Genomic DNA, 21,476 nt, shown 5'->3' on the forward strand with positions numbered 1-21,476 from the left:
TACAAGGTTGTATAAGGCTTCCGTCACTCCTGCTCCGGACCAGACTGGTTTAGTGTGTGCACGTGACGACTGGAAAATTTACCGTTCATAATTTGTATATATATGCAATCCAACTCTCGATCAAAGTCGAGACTGGGAGTGGGGGAATGTGGGGGGGGGGGGGGGGGGGGGACCCTCTGTCCACCACCAGGGCCCCGTATCTCGAAAGCATCGGGTATTGCGAATCGCTATATCAAATAGAGGCTTCAATGTATTATATGGGACGAGTAAGGACGAGTTATGGAACAGAGACTCTTGCGAACGTGCGCAACATAGCGAAGCTTTCGAGATACGGGGCCCAGGATCTGCCAGTGATAAACGTTCATGTTCTACCCAATCACTCTTGGTGCAATGCTAAGATAAGATTTCTTAGTTTAGTCCCAACTGACGATTATATCCTAAGTTGAATTCCTCCTCAGTTGCGATCACTAGGTCACGTTTACAAGAGAGCAGAGCAACTGGTAACATTGCCCCCCTCCCCCTCCAGTGTTAAACATATAAACATTATCAATCATTATACCAGTTATTCAAAATTGTCTCCACCTATGCTGTATCCACCAAGGTGGTACCAGGCGAGTACCAGTATGTATGCCTGTCAGAAAAACAGCGGAGTTAATACAACTCTTTAGTGTATTATTTATCATTTTAAATGCAAAATCTTCGTGAGTTTCTGTCTGTTAAATTTATGTATTTCCTGGTGTTGCGCTGCTGGAAAGACATAAAAATGCGCCACAAGTAGAACAGATTCATTCGTCGACGACAGAAGACGGTTTAAGCCTCTGAGGATACTGATGATGGCACGTGTATTTCTGTTAGCAGTGGTGTTAGTGGTGCAGATTGTAGACTACACAGGTAAGGTGCAACGCACACGTTTTAACTAAGCGACGAGTTACCAAACAAGACGGTGCATCGTTTTTATGTCTTGTTCACTGAACTTTTTAAAATTTTTTTAATTATTATTTTTTTTAGAATGAGAGAGAAAGATGTCTGTAAAAATGAGAGGCCTAACTGTCTGTCGACGCATGGATAAAAGTAAAACACTACACGCAATATTGTATTTTTCCAGTTGCGCAAAAAAGTTCCTGCGAGGAATTGGGAACAGTTTTCTACCCGGTGCCTGCCACACGGTGCGAGGAGTTCTCCCAGGAAGCAAAGTTCGGTGCCCCTAGTCAGTACAGAATAAAGAAATGCAAACCGGATCTTGCCTTTGACGTCCACGAGTGCGCTTGCAACTGGAAGTATGCATTCACCTGCCCAAACAGTGAGTGATTCGAATTAAAAAAAAAAAAAAGAAAAAAACTTTTTCTGACAATTCATTGTTTTCTTTAATTTCTTATGCAACTGGTATTTTTCAACAATATTCTTTATCATGGTGATCACGTCGCTCTTTTAGTTAATATAATGCTTATAATAATATTAATGACATGGCGTTTTGCTCCTCTTCTCTTAAAAAAAAATGTACGTTGCAATTTGATTCCTTGGCTAGCAAACACTTCATTAACCTTATTTTCGATAATCCAGTGCAGATCTCTTTTAGAATAACAAAGATAAAAAATCTGGCAAATGTACAGACCTGTATTTGTACAATTCTGTTTAACACAATTTACATATACAAACACATTACGAGTAGGCCTATAGCCAAAAACCTGGAATATCATAATTACCCTAACCAAATTGATGCATAGATAACATACTCGTGGTTAAAGCGCTATAGATATTTTAACACAAATTCCCAATAAGGCCAAGGATATGAATAACATTACGTTCACTTAAGATATTATTCTTCTTGTATTTCAGCCCTCAATTACCCAGAAACACCCAAGTTTATAGCGTGCATGGCGGACTGTATGTATAAAACAAGCCAAGAAATTCAGGACATCTTCAGCCAATGTGGTACCAATTTCGGATGCTGGGATAGCAGAGGGGGAGGGAGATGTCATTCTCGTTGTAACATAGAACCAGAGGAACCAGGTGCGTACAGGGTGGATATCCGCTTATCTAGCTTGTTCGTTTATATACTCGGTCTCACCCTCTCACCACTCTACATTTTCTAACTCTACACCTCGATCCCCTCTCCCATCTCTCTCTCCCTGTCTCAAAACATGATTACAATTTATGGCGGCTGATCCAGGATTGTTCTAGGGGAGGGTGGCAGAAAAGTCTGGGTGGGAAATGAAAAATTTAAAGGGAGAGACAGGTGAAGGACCAACTTGTAGTCACCCAATGGTTATCGTATAGAGACAACAAGTGCAGAACTCTGGTAAAATGACATATGCATACATTGTACGACCGCATATATTGTAAAGACTTAAGCCCGCATTGTGCCAAAGTGCACAGGCATGAGCCAGGAATTAAAAAAAAAAAAATAAATAAATAAAATAAATCAATCACTATTTGTTATGGGGCCAACACAATTTGGTCGGGGGTCTGGGGGACGCATTTGGAACTGAAATAATTATTCATGGAAAAAGCACATGCCTGAGAGTACAACGGAAATATAACATTTACAGTGTATTATATGTTGTCTTTTCTTGATTATTTCAGTCACAGGCCTAAACGAGCACTAGTTTTTCCACAGCCCACCAGATGTCTTCGAAATCAAGATAAGCCTTCCTAGCAACAGCTTTCAAACCCTCTTGCGTGCCTGTGCATGAAAACTGCATACCACCACGTTTCAGTTGGAAAAAGAAAGAACTATACACTTCTCTTCTGAACTGAATGGATTGTAGAAAAAAAACTTATCCTGACTGACTCTACTTTTCAGCTATTTTCAAAAATTCAAAAATTTGCACAAAAAATAAATGATCAAATTTCTTGATTTTCTTGTTTTATCTATTATTGAAACATGTACTTTGTGGTACTCCTCAAGACAACAAAGCCATGCATATCACAAATGAATAAATATCGACTGAGCAAAAAAAAAAAAATAGAAAATAAATAAATAAAAACATTTTTGAATATAAAATCTCATGATTCAGAAATAGTTAATATAGCTCGAGATATTCAAATTTTCAAAACTTAAGACTAGGATTAGTGAATGGTTTGTTAAAGCTATTTAACAGGAAGTATTACAATAGGTACAGACTAAAACAAGTTGAATTTTTTTAAATAAAAATGACACAATGTCATGTTCTTCATAAACATAGTACAGTACCCAGAGCTTCACTGCATTCTTCAGCATTGTCAAGCGTTAGATTTGTAGTAGTGCTCTGCCATTTAATATCAATGGTGTATTATTTGGCTCCTCTTCCCTCAGAGTTAGTTACACCTTCCTCCTTGTCATGAATGAATTTATAAAAATGCCACAGATCACATCAATACGATTGATCAGTTAGATCACCGTCTTGTGGCAGAAGACTTTTTCTGCTTTGTCTCTTAAATGAAAATCTGATGAAATCCACTTCTATATCAACAGATTTCTTTTTGTGGTTCCTGTAACACAGTGGCAGGTCGTATACCAGTTCAGCTACCACCTTCATCTTCAAGCCCCATTCCTCTGCCTTCTTCTCAATGTGCTGAAAAAAGTCAAACAGATTCTCATAAAACATTATTTAATGCAAGTGAGAGAGAGAGAGAGACAAAAAGAGCTAGATGAAGGCAAATTTTATTAGAGTTTCAAATTTATCTTTGATGTGTCCTTGCTTGGTTAACACACCTTTAGATGTCACTGTGCCTTTCTGAAGCCAATACATGAGTGCAAAAGATGATTCAAGTTAATCATATATTATAGATATCCATGTGTTTCTACTTACTTAACAATACCAGATCCAGATGCATCAAAGCACAGGCATGCCTACCCCCCCCCCTCCCAAACCTTCAAAACCTTTACTTGTCATCCCCAAAGAAACACATTAAGAAGTAATGGTTAAAATATGTGTATAAGCAAGCACAAACAGACAAAAACAATAATTTTTGTCTGTCTTTAATTCTACATGAGATAATACATGTCATTCATTTTACATTGTAAAGCTTGGTACAAAAAGGTGCTTTAAGTAAATCTTACCTCACGTGTTGAAGTTTTGTGCAAAGAGTAAACAGCATCTGTAGCAAGAGAAAGACCTGTCTTCAAAAACAGCATGTCAACACCTAAAAATACATTAACAACACAAAATAGAAATAACAAATTTACTGAAGTTACACTTTTTGTAAGCCTCAGTATAAAATATATCAGAGTAATAAACATCCAGGACCCCGTATCATGAAAGCATCGTGCATTGCAACCGTGCGCAAGCATCTCGCTTCCGTAACTCACCCATACTCGCCCCATTTAATACATTGTAGCTTCTATGTGATATCGCTATTTGCTTTTGAAATACGGGGCCCAGGGTAATAGTATTTACTTGTTTATAAAGTCATGTCTTTACAACAAATATGTGTGTGTTGTGGGTAGGGGGGGTTTGGTTAGAGATAGAGGCTTGGAGACTGTTAGATTTAGCATTGTATTCAATGACATTTGTTTTTGTACTTATTTGTGTGTGTATGTGTGCGAATTGTTACATACCTTCATTGTTGGTACCAAATGGTGGATTCATAATAACCACATCAAACCGCTTGCTCCACCTGGCGTCAGTCAATAATTGAGGCACATCGCACTGCACCAAGTCAACGTTAGTGATCTTCATGTCATCAAGATTCTGCAAACATGTCTGCAATGCATCTTCATCAATATCAAAGCCAACACAGTATCTGAAAAAAAAAGCATATATAAAAGTACTTAATATATTGCATAGCCAATTACCAGAGTGAACTTTTGAAATATGTATTTCTTATAATGCAAGAGCAGCAAAAAGTATTATTAGTAAATATATTCAAAATTCAATCGCTATTTTCATTTTATTATTATATGAGATCTACTCTTCTATACTGAAAGCAGATCAATTAGTTTGGAGAGCCACACATTAATAATCAGTTAATTCAGAGCCGTATATAATGTAATGTAATGTAATGTAATGTAATGTAATGTAATGTAATGTAATGTAATGTAATATAATATAATATAATATAATATAATATAATATAATATAGGTAGGAAGTTACCTGAGTTTTATATATATATTTTTTATTCATTAATTTTTAGGAAAGGATTCATAGCTTTGTGACATTACTTTGCAACATGATGTAGACAATCTGACTTTGGGAAATTTCCAAACACATACAGTGTACCTTTAATTAAGGTTGTCCCTTTAAAATGTCCAGTTCTCAGTGAGCCTTAAATAATATTCAGACATACCCACATTTCATGAGTGCACTCCCAATACTCAATACACCACAGCCACACCCCAGGTCAGCTATACACTTCCCTGTTATATCCCCATAGGTTGACTCAATGGTGAAAAGCATAGAGGCTGAAATCAGATATTCAAGCATTACTTTGAATAACACAGAGTTATCTTTCTCTGTCATTCTTTGCTAGTGGTTACAAAATGTTGAATTTGACCGAATATTTCAAACTTTCTCTGGGAAGCTGTAATTTTGCAATGTGAAAGCTACACTATCACAGTTTATTATTTCATAAAAAGGGAAACAGCAGATGCCCTTATCAAGGCACAAAGGAGGCTTGAACAGCTATACCCACCAAATCCAAGACGTGGTACACTGGGAGATATATTTGGCACAAACTAATGAAAGTCTAATGGAATGTTTTCAGTTTTAGTTTAAATCATAAGGGGGTGTTGTCTCAATGCTTTAAACTGGTTCTGAAGAATTCAATACACATTTCATAATTAATAACAAGGCAGCAAAGCTGTCAAATGTACAGACAAAAAGCAAGAAATAACAAAACAGGCTACTGTCAATTCTGATGCAAAAGTACATTATGCTTAACTGCAAATTCAACATCAAATTTTAATTATGCTCAACAGGTAATACCAATGTAAGTGAAATGTGTAACAAGCGTAAGGCTTCAGGCCCATGGGAGTTTAAGTTCACACTTTGAAAATGCCAGAATGAGAAAAATGAAAATTTCACATAAAACTGCTTAAATTCAATAATAAATGATAACCCATTTGAGCTGGCTTCCTTATTTGAACTGCATGCCAATCCTACAAATCATACTTGTAAGTTGAAAATAATAATAAGTAACACAGTTTTCTTTTCATAATGTTTGCAGTAGCAGTGCAAAAAGATTTTTGTCAATTTTGATGTAACATTACATAATAAATTACAGAATAATTATCACCAATTTTTGATTATTGACTATAAATAGCATGGACATGTAGAAAATTTGATTACCATTTGGCTTCATGTCCATGGGAGCAGCACCCAAAATTGTGTTTTCTTCTATTTTAATGCAATATTACATAATGCTTAACAGCATAATGACCATCAGTTTTTGATAATAAAAGATCCGAATCATGGATTTTCAGAAATGTGACTAGCATGGGTCTTCAAGCCGGTGGAGATTCTTAAGTCACACCTTGAAAATGCCAATATGTGAAAAATTAAATTTTCACAAAAAACTGATTAACTGCCAAAAAAATTTACCAAATAGACTGCATTGCCCACTGAAGCTTTATTTAAGTCCCATGTTTCTTCCTGTAAGTTTGAGAACAGTAAGTGACATGGTTTTCCTTAAATGGTCATCATGGGAGCAGTGTCCAAAATAGGGGTGTCTTCAAATTTTGATGCAATATTACATAATGTTTAACAGGATAATTACCATCAATTTTTAATAATAAAATATTAGTATCATGGATATTCAGAAAATGTTCCTAGCAAAGGTCTTCAGGTCCAAGGAACTTCAAAGTCACACCTTGAAAATGCTAAAATGTAGACAAGACAGCACTGTCCTGAAATGTTTTTTTTTTCCATTTTTAACAATTTTTTAACATATAACAAAATTAACAATTTACTGCCATTTATATATGATCAACTAAGAAAATTGATGAGATGGGAAAAATATCAATAGAACAGTGTTTAATGTCCAATTTCCTCCATTCTGAGTTTCTGAACATAGTGAATGAATGAATCTGACAAACTGCAATGATATGAGTTTATTTCCATTTTTGAAACTCTATTATACAATACATGATAACAAGTTTACCATCATTTTTACATAATCAACTAACAATACTGTAAAGATGCAGGAAATGTCAAACAAACACTTTTACTAATCTTATTAGTTAAATAATGAGACTGTTAACATGCCTAAGAATTGAATCTGAGGAAATGTGAAAAAACAGCATAACTTATAAAATAATGGCCCGATTATGCTGATTTTCGAACTTGACCTGCGTTTTAGTAAGATTGATTACTCCTGTGAGTTTCATGACAACAGGTCTATCGGTTTTCCTTGAAATGTGTTAACAGTGTTGAACATATGCTGAAAAGTGAAAAAACAGCATAACTACTAAAATAGTGGCCCGATCATGCCGATTTTCGAACTTGATCTGCATTTTAGTAAGCTTGATAACTCCTGTGAGTTTCATGACAACAGGCCTATCGGTTTTCCTTGAAATGTGTTAACAGTGTTGCATATATGCTAAAAAGTGAAAAAACAGGATAAATTCTACAATAATGGCCCGATCATGCTGATTTTCGAACTTGACCTGCATTTTATGAATATTAGTCAGCTCTGTAAATATAAAGCCAAAAAGTAAAACTGTCTTCCACTTATGGTGTTAACGCTGAAAGTGCACGGCGACGGCGACGGCGACATGATCGGCGACGGCGACGGCGACGGCGACGACAGACGCAGGTGATGGCAATATGTACAGACACATCTGTGTCTGTACATAAAAATGGTGAATATGTGGGACACGGTAATGTTAGTGACTTGGGAACAAAAAATTTATAGTTTTGTAAATAATAACAATATTTTTGCTATTATCCACACACACTTCAATCATGAGGGGAACACCACTCTCACATGCACCACTCTTGATTTCTCCTCAACTTGCCCATTATTAGTGAAAATGATTGGAACTGACAAACACAGAGAAATAATGCACATATTTTGTTTACTGTAACTCTGTTACATGGGACACACACTGAACAAAGTTGATCGAAAGAATGTTCCAGATTGTAGTTTTTTCAGAATTATTATTATTTTTTATTATTTTAACACAATAAAGTCCAGTTAAATATAAAATTTAACAAAATGAAGCTCAGTTTGACACAAAGTTCAGTATCATAACATTCTTTCTGACATGTTGACCACTGGTGATATCTGCGCATCTACTCTTGGGATTCATAAAAAAATCAAACAAGGAATTTGTTTACTCTGATAAAGAAGAATGGGAAACCTGACATTACAAATAGTTCATTGCTTGTAAATTCAAACAAAGTACAGTGCATTATGAGTGGCAAACACTAATTACTTCTCCAATTTCGAGAAATCCATTATTGCCGTTTTTTACAGACGGTTAACTTCTAAACCGACTATATACAATGTAGTGTAGCATCTTAATTTAGGACAAAACTAAAAAATGTCATTCAATATCAATGACTGAGTTTTCGAGAACAAGAGAACAATGTGACACAGACGAAAAATGAAAGTTCAGACAAAGTCACCCTCCTAATTGAATGGTAAGAATCAATCAATACACATAAAAATCTAGAGGTCTACCTGTATGTTGAAAAAAAATTAAACAAATTTTAGTATTGCTCACCTTCATTAAAAGAAGATCTCTATAAACAGTCCCGTGGCGGTTAAATCGAGGGAATTACATGTGTGCCCTGCATCAGATTTCCAGAGTATCACTGCATTACATCTTATTAGAATGGGGCACATGCCACTTTGAGCTGGCTTTTAAGTGTGCAAAAGAAGCCATTTGTGTGTGAGACGTCATCAATTAGTGGGTATGGAAGCAGATATATATCGCAGGCCTCAACACAAATTTTTTAACCAGGTTGTCCTAGGGCAACCTGCCAGATATTTTTACTTGCCCTTCCTCTGCCTCAACTTGCCCATTATTAGTGAAAATGTTTTAAACCACTTGATATGCAATTTTTTTTTCATTTGAAGCATTAAATTTTATTGATTTATAAAAAAATCAATTGTGTCAATTTTGTCATCTTTGAGTTGTTTATTTTCTCCATGAGCAAGTTGATTGATGGAATGAGCGACATTTTAGAGTCGTCTGATAAAAATCAATCTTTGAAGTTTCAGCATTACTAACAATACAAGGGACACAGTGAGGAAAAATCGACCCTGTAAAGCATGAAATGTGAAATTCTTAAGAAAACTGATATTAGCATGAACTTCGTGACACAAACTAACTGGCAGACTATTTTGCATGCAATGAAGAGTCTTAATACAGAAAGGTAGGATTAGATGAAGTTTTCATTGGGTTGGGACACGGCATGTAACTTGAGATGTATACAGTAATTTTGTGATAATTTTCAAATGACTTCAAATAAATTTAAATTTAACCATTTGCACATTCTGTTTATTATATCTTCTTGCAGTAGGTGTGTTTTCTGCTTCAATAATAAATTCAAACCCTAAACAAACTGTTCGTAAAAAAGAGGTAGGGCCAGAATTCCACAAAAATGGATGCCATTTTGATGGTAATTTCGATATATTTTCTGCATGTTCTCTTTTAACTTTTATAACAGCACGTACCCTCCTAGCTCATGCAGCTTCTTTGATTTGTCATTGAGACATACATAACAATGTCATGAGAATTTGGTTGGCCATCTAAATTTAAATTACATTCTTGTAATGCCCCCTCCCCCGCAGTGCACCACTAGCACAGAATGACAGTTATAAAATATTACATTAATAATAATTAGAATAATATTTATTGCACTGGGTACAATTTAGTAACAACTCTCATATCAACAATTAAAGTGACTTATTAAAAGTAGTCTGTGTAGTACAAGAGAGTGATTTAAAAGGTATACATAAAACATTATAAACGATGGTACTGTAAATATACCCAATCTGAGGAATCTGAGAGAGAGAGAGAGAGAGAGAGAGAGAGAGAGAGAGAGAGAGAGAGAGAGAGAGAGAGAGAGAGAGAGATTTACCTGCAATTTCAGGGCAAGTAGGGTACTGTTCCAATCGTAACTTGGGATTCTGAAACACATCGACATCGCCAAGGATGCTCTCCAGCTTTTTTCTCTTCATTTGAAACATCTTCGTTTTCAGTCATTCATGAAGTTTACATTCACGGTCCCATTGTTTCTTTCTCCGCTGTTTCTCTCCCACAACTTCAGTTATTCCCTGTTACACAACTTCAGTTATTTCCTGTCACTCTTGAAACGGGGCGTAAACGAATATAAACATGAACCCCGCATATCAGTGCTTGTGCTCTATGTGGTGTTGTCGGTGTGGTGTCTCAAGGGGGCTGCCATGTTGCTTCTCGTGATCTCGCGGATTTTCCCGCTTGCAACTTATCAAATTAAGGTTATATCATGATATGAATCATTCAGCGAATCATTACATTGTGAAGTAATTAACAAAGTTATTACTCTAATTCAAGCGATACTTTTCGGTAAATGTTGCCTATATAACATGAAACTTTGTAAATTTCAGGAAAATTTATATTTTCTTGTAAAGCGCCCTCTAGGACAGAAATAGAAAATATCAAAACATGTCTGCGCCCATGGAGAAGGAGGTGTTTTAGTAAAGCCTAACAAATATCTAGAGTAAGTATTGCATTTGATACTATTTACACATTTCTACATTCATGCTCACGTGATTTTGCTTGGAGTGGCTGAAATGATTGGGGAGGAACTGTACGCTTGCGCGTGTGTTTGTGAATGCATGGTTGTTGGAGTACTGTAGAGTATGAGATGCAGGAAGGAGGGGGGGGGGAGGGCGGGGTCTCCATCGCTATCTTCATGTGCTTTGTTTTTATAGACCAGCAAACCACCGCTAAATACTGTTATTGAAGAACGATTTGTATTGTGACCAATGTTAAAGCCAAATATGAATAACTAGGTAAACGGTAGCTGAGACTCTTAAAGTTACTACATTTACTTGTAGGTGTGGCCAGAGTTAATTTTCTTTAAAAACATTTTAATGAAATATAAAAAAGGATAAAAATTCCAGAATCCATGCTACTAGCAAAACGGGCTTAACTTGCTGTGCATGATGTCAAGTGCAAACCATCTTGCACAGTTTCCTCTTGCCAAATAGTACTTAATTAATATACATGTATATTGCACATTTATAAATACATTTTTTCTCTTTTTCAGTTTTACCGAACACTTAACATGCTAGTACAATAAAAAGGCAATTTACTTATGGCAGCAGTGAGGCGCTTTCTCTTTTCATCTACAACAGTGACTTTTGTCTTGGCATCCTTGATTGGAGCTCTGTGTGCCTTCATATTCTTGAAATATGACAGCCTAACCCAAGCCTCAGCTTCTATAAAGAAACAGAAGCTGCCACACACAACACTGTATAAACATTGGTTGAAGAACAGAGGACTTTTTCAGGTTCATGATTTCAAGGTGGAGGAAAAGGATCTTGCTAAGGTGTGTTTTGTAAGCAATTCTTTACACTAACCTTAAATTAGTCTACACATGTATGCACAGGTACAATGTGTGCCACACTGTGGTAACTTGCCTGCATTCTGTATTATTGGAAAACGAGATTTGCTTCAGGTGACAAAAATTTTGATGAATTTTTAGTGTAGAATAAATTGAAGAGCAGTTGGAATTCTGCCTTTTTTTCTTTTTTTTTCATCTCCTAAGGGAGGATACAGTGTTTAAGTTGATGACTCTTTAAAGGCAATATGGATCATTATTATTATAGTTACTGTATGGGTTTCAACATATTCCTCCCGAAGCTGAAGGAAATCTTCATATCTAGATCAGCCCCACCCCCTGCCCTTGAAAACACATTCTGGTTTGTTCTTCTTGTACTAGCTACTTAAAACCAAAAATTCTGTACTAGTATCTTGCTTTTGCAGACATTAAAGCTGGAAAAAGAAGACAAATACTTGTACGATACCACTCCCATCCTCTGCTGGATATTATGCACAGAAGAATGTATCTTGGACAAAAAAGTCAAAGCTCTCTGGGAAACCTGGGGAAAACGCTGCAACAAACTGCTCGTCTTCAAACACAAAAATACTCCTCTAGAGCACAAAGATGTGCCCGTCATCGATCTCAAGCACAAAGTTGACACCTGGAACGCCATGGAAGAGACACTTCAACACCTGCACGTGTTCTACAGAGACAAATATGACTGGTTTTACAGGGCCGAGGAAGACACTTTCACTGTTGTGGAGAATCTGCGTTATTTTGTATCTGTGTACAATGCCACAAGTCCCCATTATTTCGGCCACGTGTATAAAGAATGGCGGAGTTTATATAACTTGGGTCAGGCTGGCTTTGTGATCAGTAGAGGTGCGTTAGATATCCTGTATCAGGGCATAGAGAAAGACCAGTTGTGCCCCTACTCAGGCACGGCTGACATCATGCTAGCAAGGTAATTCTTTAAAATATTCATTATTTGGTAAATGACTGTAAATTGCTTTTTGCATTGAGTATTCTGTGCTGTGTCCATCTTCAGTGTTTTGATTAGCTGCTTTTTGGATAGAAATTTTAATGACATGAGCTGCTCTAGTCACCTATGATAATAGTTATATAATTTTTTTCTTCAGAAAACGGGTCATTGATAGGAGGCTAAAATAATTTGTGACATTCAATTAAAAATATTTACATACATTTTGGAAATGCAATAACTGCATGGCTCTGTTGAACATTACCAAAAGAAAAAAAATTACCTTATCCAAAAGGGTTTTCTAGTTTTGCTGCATGGGCATACAAGTACATGTACCAGGTTATAAGTGAACAAAAATGTGAGCAATATAACTGAATTGATTGCATATGTTTTTCAGCTTGATACTGGTGCATTATACATTGGGAAGTTATCAAAATAAAAGTTATCATCAGTTTTATCAGTATGATACAATGTTTTAAATAATATTTTAAAAAATGAAATTATCTCAAACCAAAAGCAAACAGTTTTTATCAAATCTATGCATTTATTATACAGGATGATCATATCTCTTAACAAAAGCTTACATTTTGGACATCTTTCACAGCTACTTGTGATACGTGTAATGGGGAACTTCTTTTTGTACCTCAGTCAATGGATTGGAAGCATCTTGGGGATTTACAGTCATTTACAGTCATTTACCAAATACGTCTTAATATATACAAATATATTAAATAAGAACTTTCCTGTTCAAGGTGTCTGAAGCAATACCATGTGATCCCAGGGGATACAGTTGACACCCTGGGGCGGGCAAGATTCCTAGTCTACACCCCTGAAGAACACCTCATTCCGGGTCATATTAACTGGAACAACGCCTACTGGTACAAAAGTCAACATATTAGTAAAAATGTAAGTACTAGTATAATGTAAATACTCTTGTTTTACATGATACACTCAATGTTTTGGAAATCAGCATGCTAGTAATCATAAAACCTTTGAAATTATTGGTTTTTGCATTTACTGGTAGATTTAAATAGTTTAGCAGTATTGGAATATATCTAATAGAATAAAAAGCAGTGTGTGCCTATCACATCTGTATTAATTAGCCTAATAATTTTTTGCTAACTGAATTGCAAGGGAATATGAACCATGTTAAACTTCATAACATTTCTTTTTACAATTATTGTATAAAATTTGAAAAGTCAGTTTTTTTTTATTATCAAATTTCATCAACTTTTTATGGATTGTGCTTGCATTTCTCTGTGCAAATGGTTATTATTAGTATTATTTTTGTTGTTATTATTATTATTATGTTGCTGTTGTTGTTGTTGTTAATTGTTGATATCAGGAAGGTGTGTTTGGTTTAATGTGAAATACAGACAGTTAATCTACCATTATATAATGTACATACCTGTATATATTCCATTACCCTGAGATTCTGATATTATTGTTCAATCTTAAGTAGTAAAAAAGATTTAATGCCTAGTACATACTGGTTTGAAACTACCTTGTAATAATGGTCTTCACTCTTCGGCTAGTTAGTCAACCTACTTATTCTGTGGACTTCTACTGGAATTAAGATGACTTTTTTGAGGTAACAGAATTAAAGTTTTACCACTCAGCATGATAGTTTGTCTATGTTCCCTTACCAACAATAAAGGCTTTCAGTTGCGGGAGTACTCTGGCAACATTTTACGTTCTGTAAGGGTTGTAACCTAGACTGGCACCCATATTCCCATTTATACACTGTACATGTACAAAGATTTCCTTCCCTTTTGATCAACAATTTGAAACAATAAATAAATAAATAAATAAATAAATAAATAAATAGAATTACATTTTAAAAGCCGCACACATATAGACTTTACGTTCAGACCTTTGTGCCATAAAAATGTTATAATTTTAGTCTATCTTTATTTATAAATTATTCATGAATGCATTGTAATAACACAGTCCAGTATCACGTGAATTAATACAGTTATGTAAATGTATGAAAATTGACAGAGGTTTAGTTGAATCACATTGAGAGTTATTACAAGCTTCACATCTCTGCATATATGTATTATAGATTTTAACTGTGTGGTAAGTGTCATATTTATTGAAAAGTTGTGAGTTACCGATTGTTCTCGTCTTGGATATATCGCACTACGTCAAGCGTAACTGTCCACCGATACAACAGCATGTTGAAATGGAGTGGCCGTATTTCTGTGTCATTTACGGTGGGCATTTTCTTCGGTTTTGTGGCCACCTACTGGTCTATGTCCTCCGACAGGGCTCATGACAAGAAAACATGGATTAAGTCGTCGAAATTTGTCCCGGACGACCCTTTCAGCCATCAAGAGCCGGTGGGAGACGATGCGGGACCGAGAGACCCCGTTAAGTGGCACGACGAAGAAATGCACGACTCCGGTAAGTAATGCTACGGGTCACGACATTCAAATTGAACTACGTGTCAGGTATTGAAGAGGCACAAAATATGCTACTGAGGGATGTGTAGTCCTGCAATTCCTAGATATCAATGAAAGGGGCTTCTGTTGGTAGCCACCTCTCCCGTTTCTCAATTATTTGTAACGTCTTCCTTGTTACATAGCACTACAAGAAAGTTTTTATCACTGTCAGACGTTAATGCATTAACTAAAGCAAAAACCAGAATTAATATTCAAAGATGCCCTTTATCACAGTAAGATTTCGATTCTTGGCAATGTTCATAAACTGCCACATGCAAAGTATATAAATGTGTGTAACTGGGGGCAGAACACGCAATAAGATATAGTCAATTTTCATAACTTACAGGTCTATGCCCCTGCTTCCCATTTAATGCCAGTGGGTCACATATCTCACAATTCATATTAAATTATTGCAAGCTTTAAGACTGAATTATTTAAGCCTCAGATAATGACCAATTACATGCATTTAGACAGACATATTCTCTATATAATTAAGATATAAATCAGTATCACTACAAATTTCTTTGGTGCAGCATTGCCTTATAATTTCTTAGCAGCCCTACAAAAATCTTATCTAGCTACTAGTATAGTAGGCCCTTCTTTGTAAAATATTCATGCAACTGTCCTTTGAGAGCACTAGTAATGTTGATAGTGAGTGAGTTTACACTGAACACGTATTCAAAGCCTGAACAAACACTGCCACATTTATAGCCCCACAATCAGCCTATGCAAACACAAGGTGGCTGTATCTCTTTCTGTTGAAAACACGACTTGCGGATTTATGACTCAAACATTTTTGTATCACCCTGGTATTTAAGATGTGTAGTAACTGTTTGTGCAGTAAGTCCTCTGAGTCGTGGTGAATAAATGGTTCTTTGATGTAGTTATGTTTTGTAGGTGTCACATGATTTTAAGTATAGGGTTGAATTAAAAGACTTAGCATGGCTTAATGTACTGCAATTTATCGAAATTACTTTGAAAATTTAATACTAGTACTATATTTAACAGGTCTAAATAAATTTATTCAAGAAATAGCCTCTATGTCAAGCACTGGGTTAATTGTGTCTGTCTAAACATTTAACACCTTTATCAAATCACTTAATCATGAACTCATTTAAAAATACAAGGCATTATTATAAATATTTTTGTCAAAAAATAATGGAAGTGTACATAAACAATAATGTTGCACCCTTCTTGCTTTCACTGATATAAAAATGTTGAGTGGTGCCCTCTACAGGAGGCACCAATGACGGCGCATTCCCCATCCCCAAGATGCTCCCAATCCCAGGATTCATAATGTGTTTTGTTTGATTTTAGACCCAGACTCGCCCGCCAGGAAACTTTACAATGAGGTGAAAGTCCTATGCTGGGTGATGACATCCCCAGATAACTTTGAGTCGAAGGCGCAGCATGTCAAGGCCACATGGGGCAAGCGGTGCAATAAACTCCTCTTCATGAGCTCCAAGGCTGACCTCCTCCTTCCCGTCATCAAACTCCCAGTGGGAGAAGGAAGGTCGAATTTGTGGCGAAAAACTCGTGAGGCTTTCAAGTATGTCTATGAGCACCACTTCAAAGACTTTGACTGGTTTTTCAAGGTGGACGATGACACTTTTGTTGTGATGGAAAACTTACGCTTGTTGTTGAAACGTTTCGTCCCAGACAAGCCTTATTACATAGGCAGGCGGTTCAAGCCTTATATTGATCAGGGTTACATGAGTGGTGGTGCCGGGTACGTCTTAAGCAAGGCCGCCCTGGAGCTCTTTGTGGTCAAGGGACTGGACGACACGTCTAAATGTCCAGGTGGGACTGGACCAGAAGACCTCAACATGGGAGTTTGCATGGAGAAACTTGGGGTGATGGCGTTGGACAGCAGGGACAAGTTGGGTCGGGAAACGTTCCATCCATTTCAACCAGAACATGTGCTGATACCTAATTATATTCCAAGAGGCAACTGGATATTTACCTATTCTTATTATCCTTATAAAGAGGTTTGTTATTTTATATATGGACAGTGAATGTGGAGCTAGATTTGTGTAATATGTTTATGAAGAATTTAGATTTTTATTTTCCAAAAAGTTAATAACCATTACTATTGGTAGCATGATTTATTTTCCTGTCTTTTTATAGATATGAAAGAAATTGAAGGAAGTTAAAGATACACATTAAATATCATGGGTAAAACAGGTTTTCTCTTTCTCTTCTAAAGAGATGAACTTCTTACCATTATTATGCCCACCCTTCAAAGAAGTGGGGATATGTTGCTTTGCACATTTTATTCAGTCTGACAGGTAATCTGTAACAAGAAATTGTCTGACAAATAAACAAAGAACAAATTGGTCTACTGTCCTCATATTTGGGAGAGAGGTTTGTCATCACATGTAGATGACCACTGAGTAAATTGATTTTGAGATCAGTATGTTTAAGGTATAAGTCACATTGACCTACAACAGAAAAATCTTGTCTGACCAATAAATACATAACAATTTGTCCTGCCAGGGAAACATCTGTGTGTGACAAACACCTCTTGTCATGCACTTGCTGTTTATTTGCACTATCAAACCATCATTAACATTACTAATGTAATGAAAAGATGCAAATTCACCGCATAACAGCTCATTCCAAATACTAACATTTAGTTATAAAATTACCACAGGACAGACAATAAATATTTAGGGTATTTTATTGTCTGCCCCATGGCAAGTCTAGTCATTTCTTCCTCTTGTCTACGTGTCCAACAGGGCTTCAAGCCTCTGGCATTCTTAAGGGGTCTTAGTGCAAGTAGGTGATTATACAGAGACAGTGAACTTTGAATTTTATTGCCAGCTTCCTCAATGACCATACAGAGGAAATGCTATGAATATTTCATTTAAAAGTTAGATGTTCATTGCATAGTAAAATAAGGTACTATAGGACTGAAACAATTTTCTAAGCACGCACACATCCTGAAAGTATTTACCGATTGTTGGGGTGGATGTTGGTGGAAAAAAATGAAAAATGTTCAGTTTTTGTTGCTGCAAATGGCTGTCTGTTACAGGTAGATTGCTAAAATTGTATATGTGTTACATGTTTCATTTGGGTTATATAGAACTGAACTAATATTACATTATCATTTAGTTTACTTGTACATTCCCTTCCTTGTCAAATAAGAGGAAATAAATCCAGTCCCATTGCATATTATAACAACTCCAGCCTTACACTGTCACTGGGGGGAATGGGGGGGGGGGGCTTTAGTTCAAACTTACCAGTAAACATTTATTGTTAAATTTCATTGACTGAATGCAGCCTGGTTCTCTGCCTCTTACAAAGGAGAGGGAAGAGGTTTTCTCCTGTCCTGCTTATAATTAGCTTCAGGTCTTTGGTGTATTTATAGATAGATAGCATGTGGGCTTATTAGTGGTGAATATTTTTAGCTCATTGCATGTAAAACATCCATTAATAGAGACTTAAGAGAGATTATGTATGAAATGTCTGTTATTGGTGAATTCAGTCAGATTGTGGGTGTAAGGTCCATGAATAATGACTGAGCCCTTAAATGACTGAATATACACTTCATATTTGTTTTGTACACAGGCATTTAATGTATTGAGTATGAATTAGTAATATTATATGGACATTTTATATATTACCATATTATATGCACATTATTCTAAACATTTTGAAAATTTAAAAGTCAGCTGGAAAATTGTTTTAAATATATATGGTGTTTTTCTTTTCTGTTTTAGATATTGCTCAGTTATGCTGCCAACAAGTCACATCCCCTCAGAAGAAAAATATCATTTTATTACATTTGTTCTCAAATTTTTAGTATCAGTCTGTAACATATTAATTTTTCTGGTTCTTTTCCCACAGGGTCCAGAGTGTTGCAGTGACTACGCCATCTCATTTCACTATATCTCTCCCAATATGATGTATGTGATGGAATACTTGATCTACCATTTAAGACCACATGGTGTCAGCACCAAGCTGGTCCTCCCACAGGAAGGACACACAGACAGACTCACACAGCAGGGGGTCCAAGACAAGCCATCAGTGGTTGATGGAAAATCTGAACAGGATTTAGACAAAGGCGCTTTAGACAAAAAGACAGACTCTCAAAGTGCTAGTGATAAAGCAAGAGAGGATGTAGAAGATAAACAGGATAACAGGTTGAAGAAAGAAGAAAATCAACAGGGTGAAATAAAGTTTAAAAATGCAGGCGACTCACATACATTGGGCAAAAATTCTCCTGAGAAACTAGTGAAAATTGTGTCAAAATCTGTAAATCAACATGGCAGTTAGTAGCTCTAGGTGGCAGCTTGATGGACCATTTTATAGAGTAGGGTGGGTGGTGAAATTTCCTAGACATCTCCTTACCATCCCTACTGTACACTCATACTACATACACAAACACACACAAAGACTAAAACATGGAAGCACATGTAAAAGTCAAACACACATGCATGCTTATACATGTGAGCCAACATGTGAATCCCCATGTTTGAACCACTCATATATACCTTGTAGTATCTTCATGCTGGTGTCAGTTTACAGCCCAGTAATTTATTGTTTTAAAGTGGTGAATGATGTTGAATTAGGCATTGCATTTTTGGTCTACCTTGTTATGGTCTTCACACAATGTTCCCAAAGATGGAAAAATACACTGTCACCATTGTTACAGTTAGGTGGAATTCACATGCCTTTAGTTAGCAACCAGCAAGTTGGGTAATGCCATAAAATATATCATCTCACAAAGCATGACACGTTTAACATAGAAGTCAGTGTAATCCACCATAGTTGTTCAGTACTGTCACTCCAACTCCCTGTTACAAAGGTAAAGTGCCCAACTGACAGACCATAACAATGTAGTTTTTACTTTATGTAAATTCCCATGTCTTGGAAATCTCTTTTGAAAAAGGTGATCATTCCAGCTAGATCATCAGTATCTTTTTTGAAAATTGAACTTTCAGGGTGTACTTTGTGTAATGCCTCTCATATGCAACTGTGTGAAGCTTAAAAAAATTAATTTATTCAAACCATCAGATGCTTGTATACGGGACCAGCATGTGACATGTTATCTCTTCCAAGAATTGTGATGATTTTGTAAAATTATTATCTTGAGTGTAAGGACAATATAGGCAGCTATATGAATTTTTTTAAAATGAAACTGTTAACATATTTAGCAGTGAAGATGTGGAGTAATCTTTCTAAATGAGACATATTGGTGTAACTTATGAAGTTAGCTGTACATACAGAAATATTTTAAACACTATTTTTAATGTATATTTATATTGTATAATTAAATGTTAAAAATATTTACAGAAAAAGTTGAACATGTCCAAATGAAGTACAATGGTTTATTTTGCTGATTAATGCAAGGTGCCCAAAGTTCTATATCCGTTTTGTAATGTGCCCGCTTTTCTTGTATTAAAAGGGCGACTTTTCTGAAAGCAAGCAAAGATTTGAAAGTAAAAAAAAAGGATGTTGCTACATATCAGAATCAAGTCAATGTTGTGGTTCCTCTTTTAAAGTTGCCTGGTGAAAGGGGGATATTTGACGTACACGTTATTTTTTAACAAAGAAAAAATTAAGTAGTTGAAGAAGAAATTGACTTTAGTAAGAAAATAATTTCGTCAATGAACTATAATTGAAAAAATATATATATTACATATTTATGAGGTATGTAAGATGCTGTGTATACACCTATCAAAAAACAAATAATAAATTTGACTCGCTTTACGAGTTAATGATGGTTAAAAATTGCTTTGAGTTTATATCCAGTGCACAGTACTCTGTAGACTTAGAACGAAAACTGTTGCCTATTTTCATTTGGATACTCAGACAACAGTATAGGCCATGTAGGCATTAATTTACTACTCATTTAATATAAAGAAACTCGCTCTGTGCAGACAGAATTAAGAGCTACCCATAAGGGGTGCCTGCAAAAATCCTTGAGGAAATTTGAAAAAGAAAAAAAAAACTGCAGTATATCATATGCAATGATGGCTAAAAAAAACAACACAGTCTGCAAAGCTCTACTTAAACGTAAATTTACATGTATTTTTGTACATAATTTGCAAGTGATGTATTCTAATTACATGTATGTTAATGAGTGTGTTTGGAAGGTGCTTCTTCATCATTGTGTGTCAATTGTCTTGTATTTGCTTATGTGAAATGAAATTTAAAAAATGTGTGTGTGTGTGTGTTCTTTGTAAGTTCACGTTTTTTAAAAGATATTTATTTATCTTAACGAGCCACTTGAGTGTTTGTTCGCAGTACACGTGAATCTCACAATTTCTTTTACCCTCTCCCTCTCTTTATTTCCTGTTTTAGATATGTTACATCATGAAAATAGTGCCGTCAATGGTTGCATGCATTTTTTCCCTTATGGCTTACACATCAGCTTGAAAATTAAATGAGCGAGAGTTTTCCCAATGTCATTTCTGTACAAGTCCGGGTTATTCATGGCCTTACTACATAAAAAATGGTGGCTGTCACAAACTTCGTTCATTCTAGGATTAGCCACGTAAAAGCCATCCACAATCTCAACACTGTATTGCTGAAGTTGTCGAGTAAATATTTCATTAACAGCTGTCAACATGTAATAGTTTGAATCT

At 35.8% G+C, this 21,476-nt stretch overlaps 3 protein-coding genes and 1 long non-coding RNA gene across 6 annotated transcripts; 2 read left to right on the forward strand and 2 right to left on the reverse strand.

Annotated features, from left to right (window-relative positions):
- Positions 1-718: 718 nt before the first annotated feature.
- LOC106165621 (uncharacterized) lies at positions 719-2,857 on the forward strand. Of its 2 annotated transcripts, XM_013543907.3 has the most exons (4): positions 719-891; positions 1,106-1,300; positions 1,837-2,010; positions 2,584-2,857. In XM_013543907.3, exons 1-4 carry the CDS (start codon positions 831-833, stop codon positions 2,604-2,606), a joined length of 453 nt encoding a protein of 150 aa, XP_013399361.1. In that variant the 5' UTR covers positions 719-830; the 3' UTR covers positions 2,607-2,857. The 2 variants fall into 2 exon arrangements, with proteins under 2 accessions (XP_013399361.1, XP_086868922.1); XM_087012796.1 differs by having other exon boundaries at positions 1,837-2,857.
- Positions 1,595-10,344, reverse strand: LOC106181798 (rRNA N(6)-adenosine-methyltransferase METTL5-like). Its single transcript, XM_013566283.2, has 5 exons — positions 10,012-10,344; positions 5,270-5,384; positions 4,541-4,725; positions 4,043-4,125; positions 1,595-3,554 (listed from the first exon to the last, which is right to left on the reverse strand). Exons 1-5 carry the CDS (start codon positions 10,118-10,120, stop codon positions 3,354-3,356), a joined length of 693 nt encoding a protein of 230 aa, XP_013421737.2. The 5' UTR covers positions 10,121-10,344; the 3' UTR covers positions 1,595-3,353.
- Positions 10,345-10,472: 128 nt separating this feature from the next.
- LOC106165610 (glycoprotein-N-acetylgalactosamine 3-beta-galactosyltransferase 1) lies at positions 10,473-20,619 on the forward strand. Of its 2 annotated transcripts, XM_013543867.3 has the most exons (5): positions 10,473-10,632; positions 11,185-11,466; positions 11,904-12,424; positions 13,192-13,345; positions 18,733-20,619. In XM_013543867.3, the coding sequence occupies exons 2-5, from the start codon at positions 11,233-11,235 to the stop codon at positions 19,159-19,161; spliced, it is 1,338 nt and encodes a 445-aa protein (XP_013399321.1). In that variant the 5' UTR covers positions 10,473-10,632; positions 11,185-11,232; the 3' UTR covers positions 19,162-20,619. The 2 variants fall into 2 exon arrangements, with proteins under 2 accessions (XP_013399321.1, XP_013399330.1); XM_013543876.3 differs by lacking the exons at positions 10,473-10,632; positions 11,185-11,466; positions 11,904-12,424; positions 13,192-13,345 and adding exons at positions 14,535-14,845; positions 16,201-16,871.
- Positions 12,025-14,725, reverse strand: LOC147761564 (uncharacterized). The gene is made up of 2 exons (XR_015334469.1): positions 14,554-14,725; positions 12,025-14,005 (listed from the first exon to the last, which is right to left on the reverse strand). It is a non-coding gene; the product is annotated as an uncharacterized LOC147761564 (long non-coding RNA).
- Positions 20,620-21,476: the final 857 nt, after the last annotated feature.

Source organism: Lingula anatina, chromosome 5 (genome assembly GCF_051362555.1).
Source record: "Lingula anatina isolate TDL-2025a chromosome 5, LinAna3.0, whole genome shotgun sequence".
In the NCBI taxonomy this organism is placed as follows: Eukaryota; Metazoa; Brachiopoda; class Lingulata; order Lingulida; family Lingulidae; genus Lingula; species Lingula anatina.

Excerpts from the sequence above, each read along its gene's own strand:
- LOC106165621 (XM_087012796.1), top strand. The coding sequence starts at position 831 with ATGATGGCACGTGTATTTCTGTTAGCAGTGGTGTTAGTGGTGCAGATT. Across the intron at positions 892-1,105 it reads GCAGATTGTAGACTACACAG|TTGCGCAAAAAAGTTCCTGC; the intron begins GTAAGGTGCAAC and ends GTATTTTTCCAG. Across the intron at positions 1,301-1,836 it reads TGCATTCACCTGCCCAAACA|CCCTCAATTACCCAGAAACA; the intron begins GTGAGTGATTCG and ends CTTGTATTTCAG.
- LOC106181798 (XM_013566283.2), bottom strand. The coding sequence starts at position 10,120 with ATGTTTCAAATGAAGAGAAAAAAGCTGGAGAGCATCCTTGGCGATGTC. Across the intron at positions 5,385-10,011 it reads TACTTGCCCTGAAATTGCAG|CCTCTATGCTTTTCACCATT; the intron begins GTAAATCTCTCT and ends ATCTGATTTCAG. Across the intron at positions 4,126-4,540 it reads ATTTGGTACCAACAATGAAG|GTGTTGACATGCTGTTTTTG; the intron begins GTATGTAACAAT and ends ATGTATTTTTAG.
- LOC106165610 (XM_013543867.3), top strand. The coding sequence starts at position 11,233 with ATGGCAGCAGTGAGGCGCTTTCTCTTTTCATCTACAACAGTGACTTTT. Across the intron at positions 11,467-11,903 it reads AGGAAAAGGATCTTGCTAAG|ACATTAAAGCTGGAAAAAGA; the intron begins GTGTGTTTTGTA and ends TTGCTTTTGCAG. Across the intron at positions 13,346-18,732 it reads GTCAACATATTAGTAAAAAT|GGTCCAGAGTGTTGCAGTGA; the intron begins GTAAGTACTAGT and ends CTTTTCCCACAG.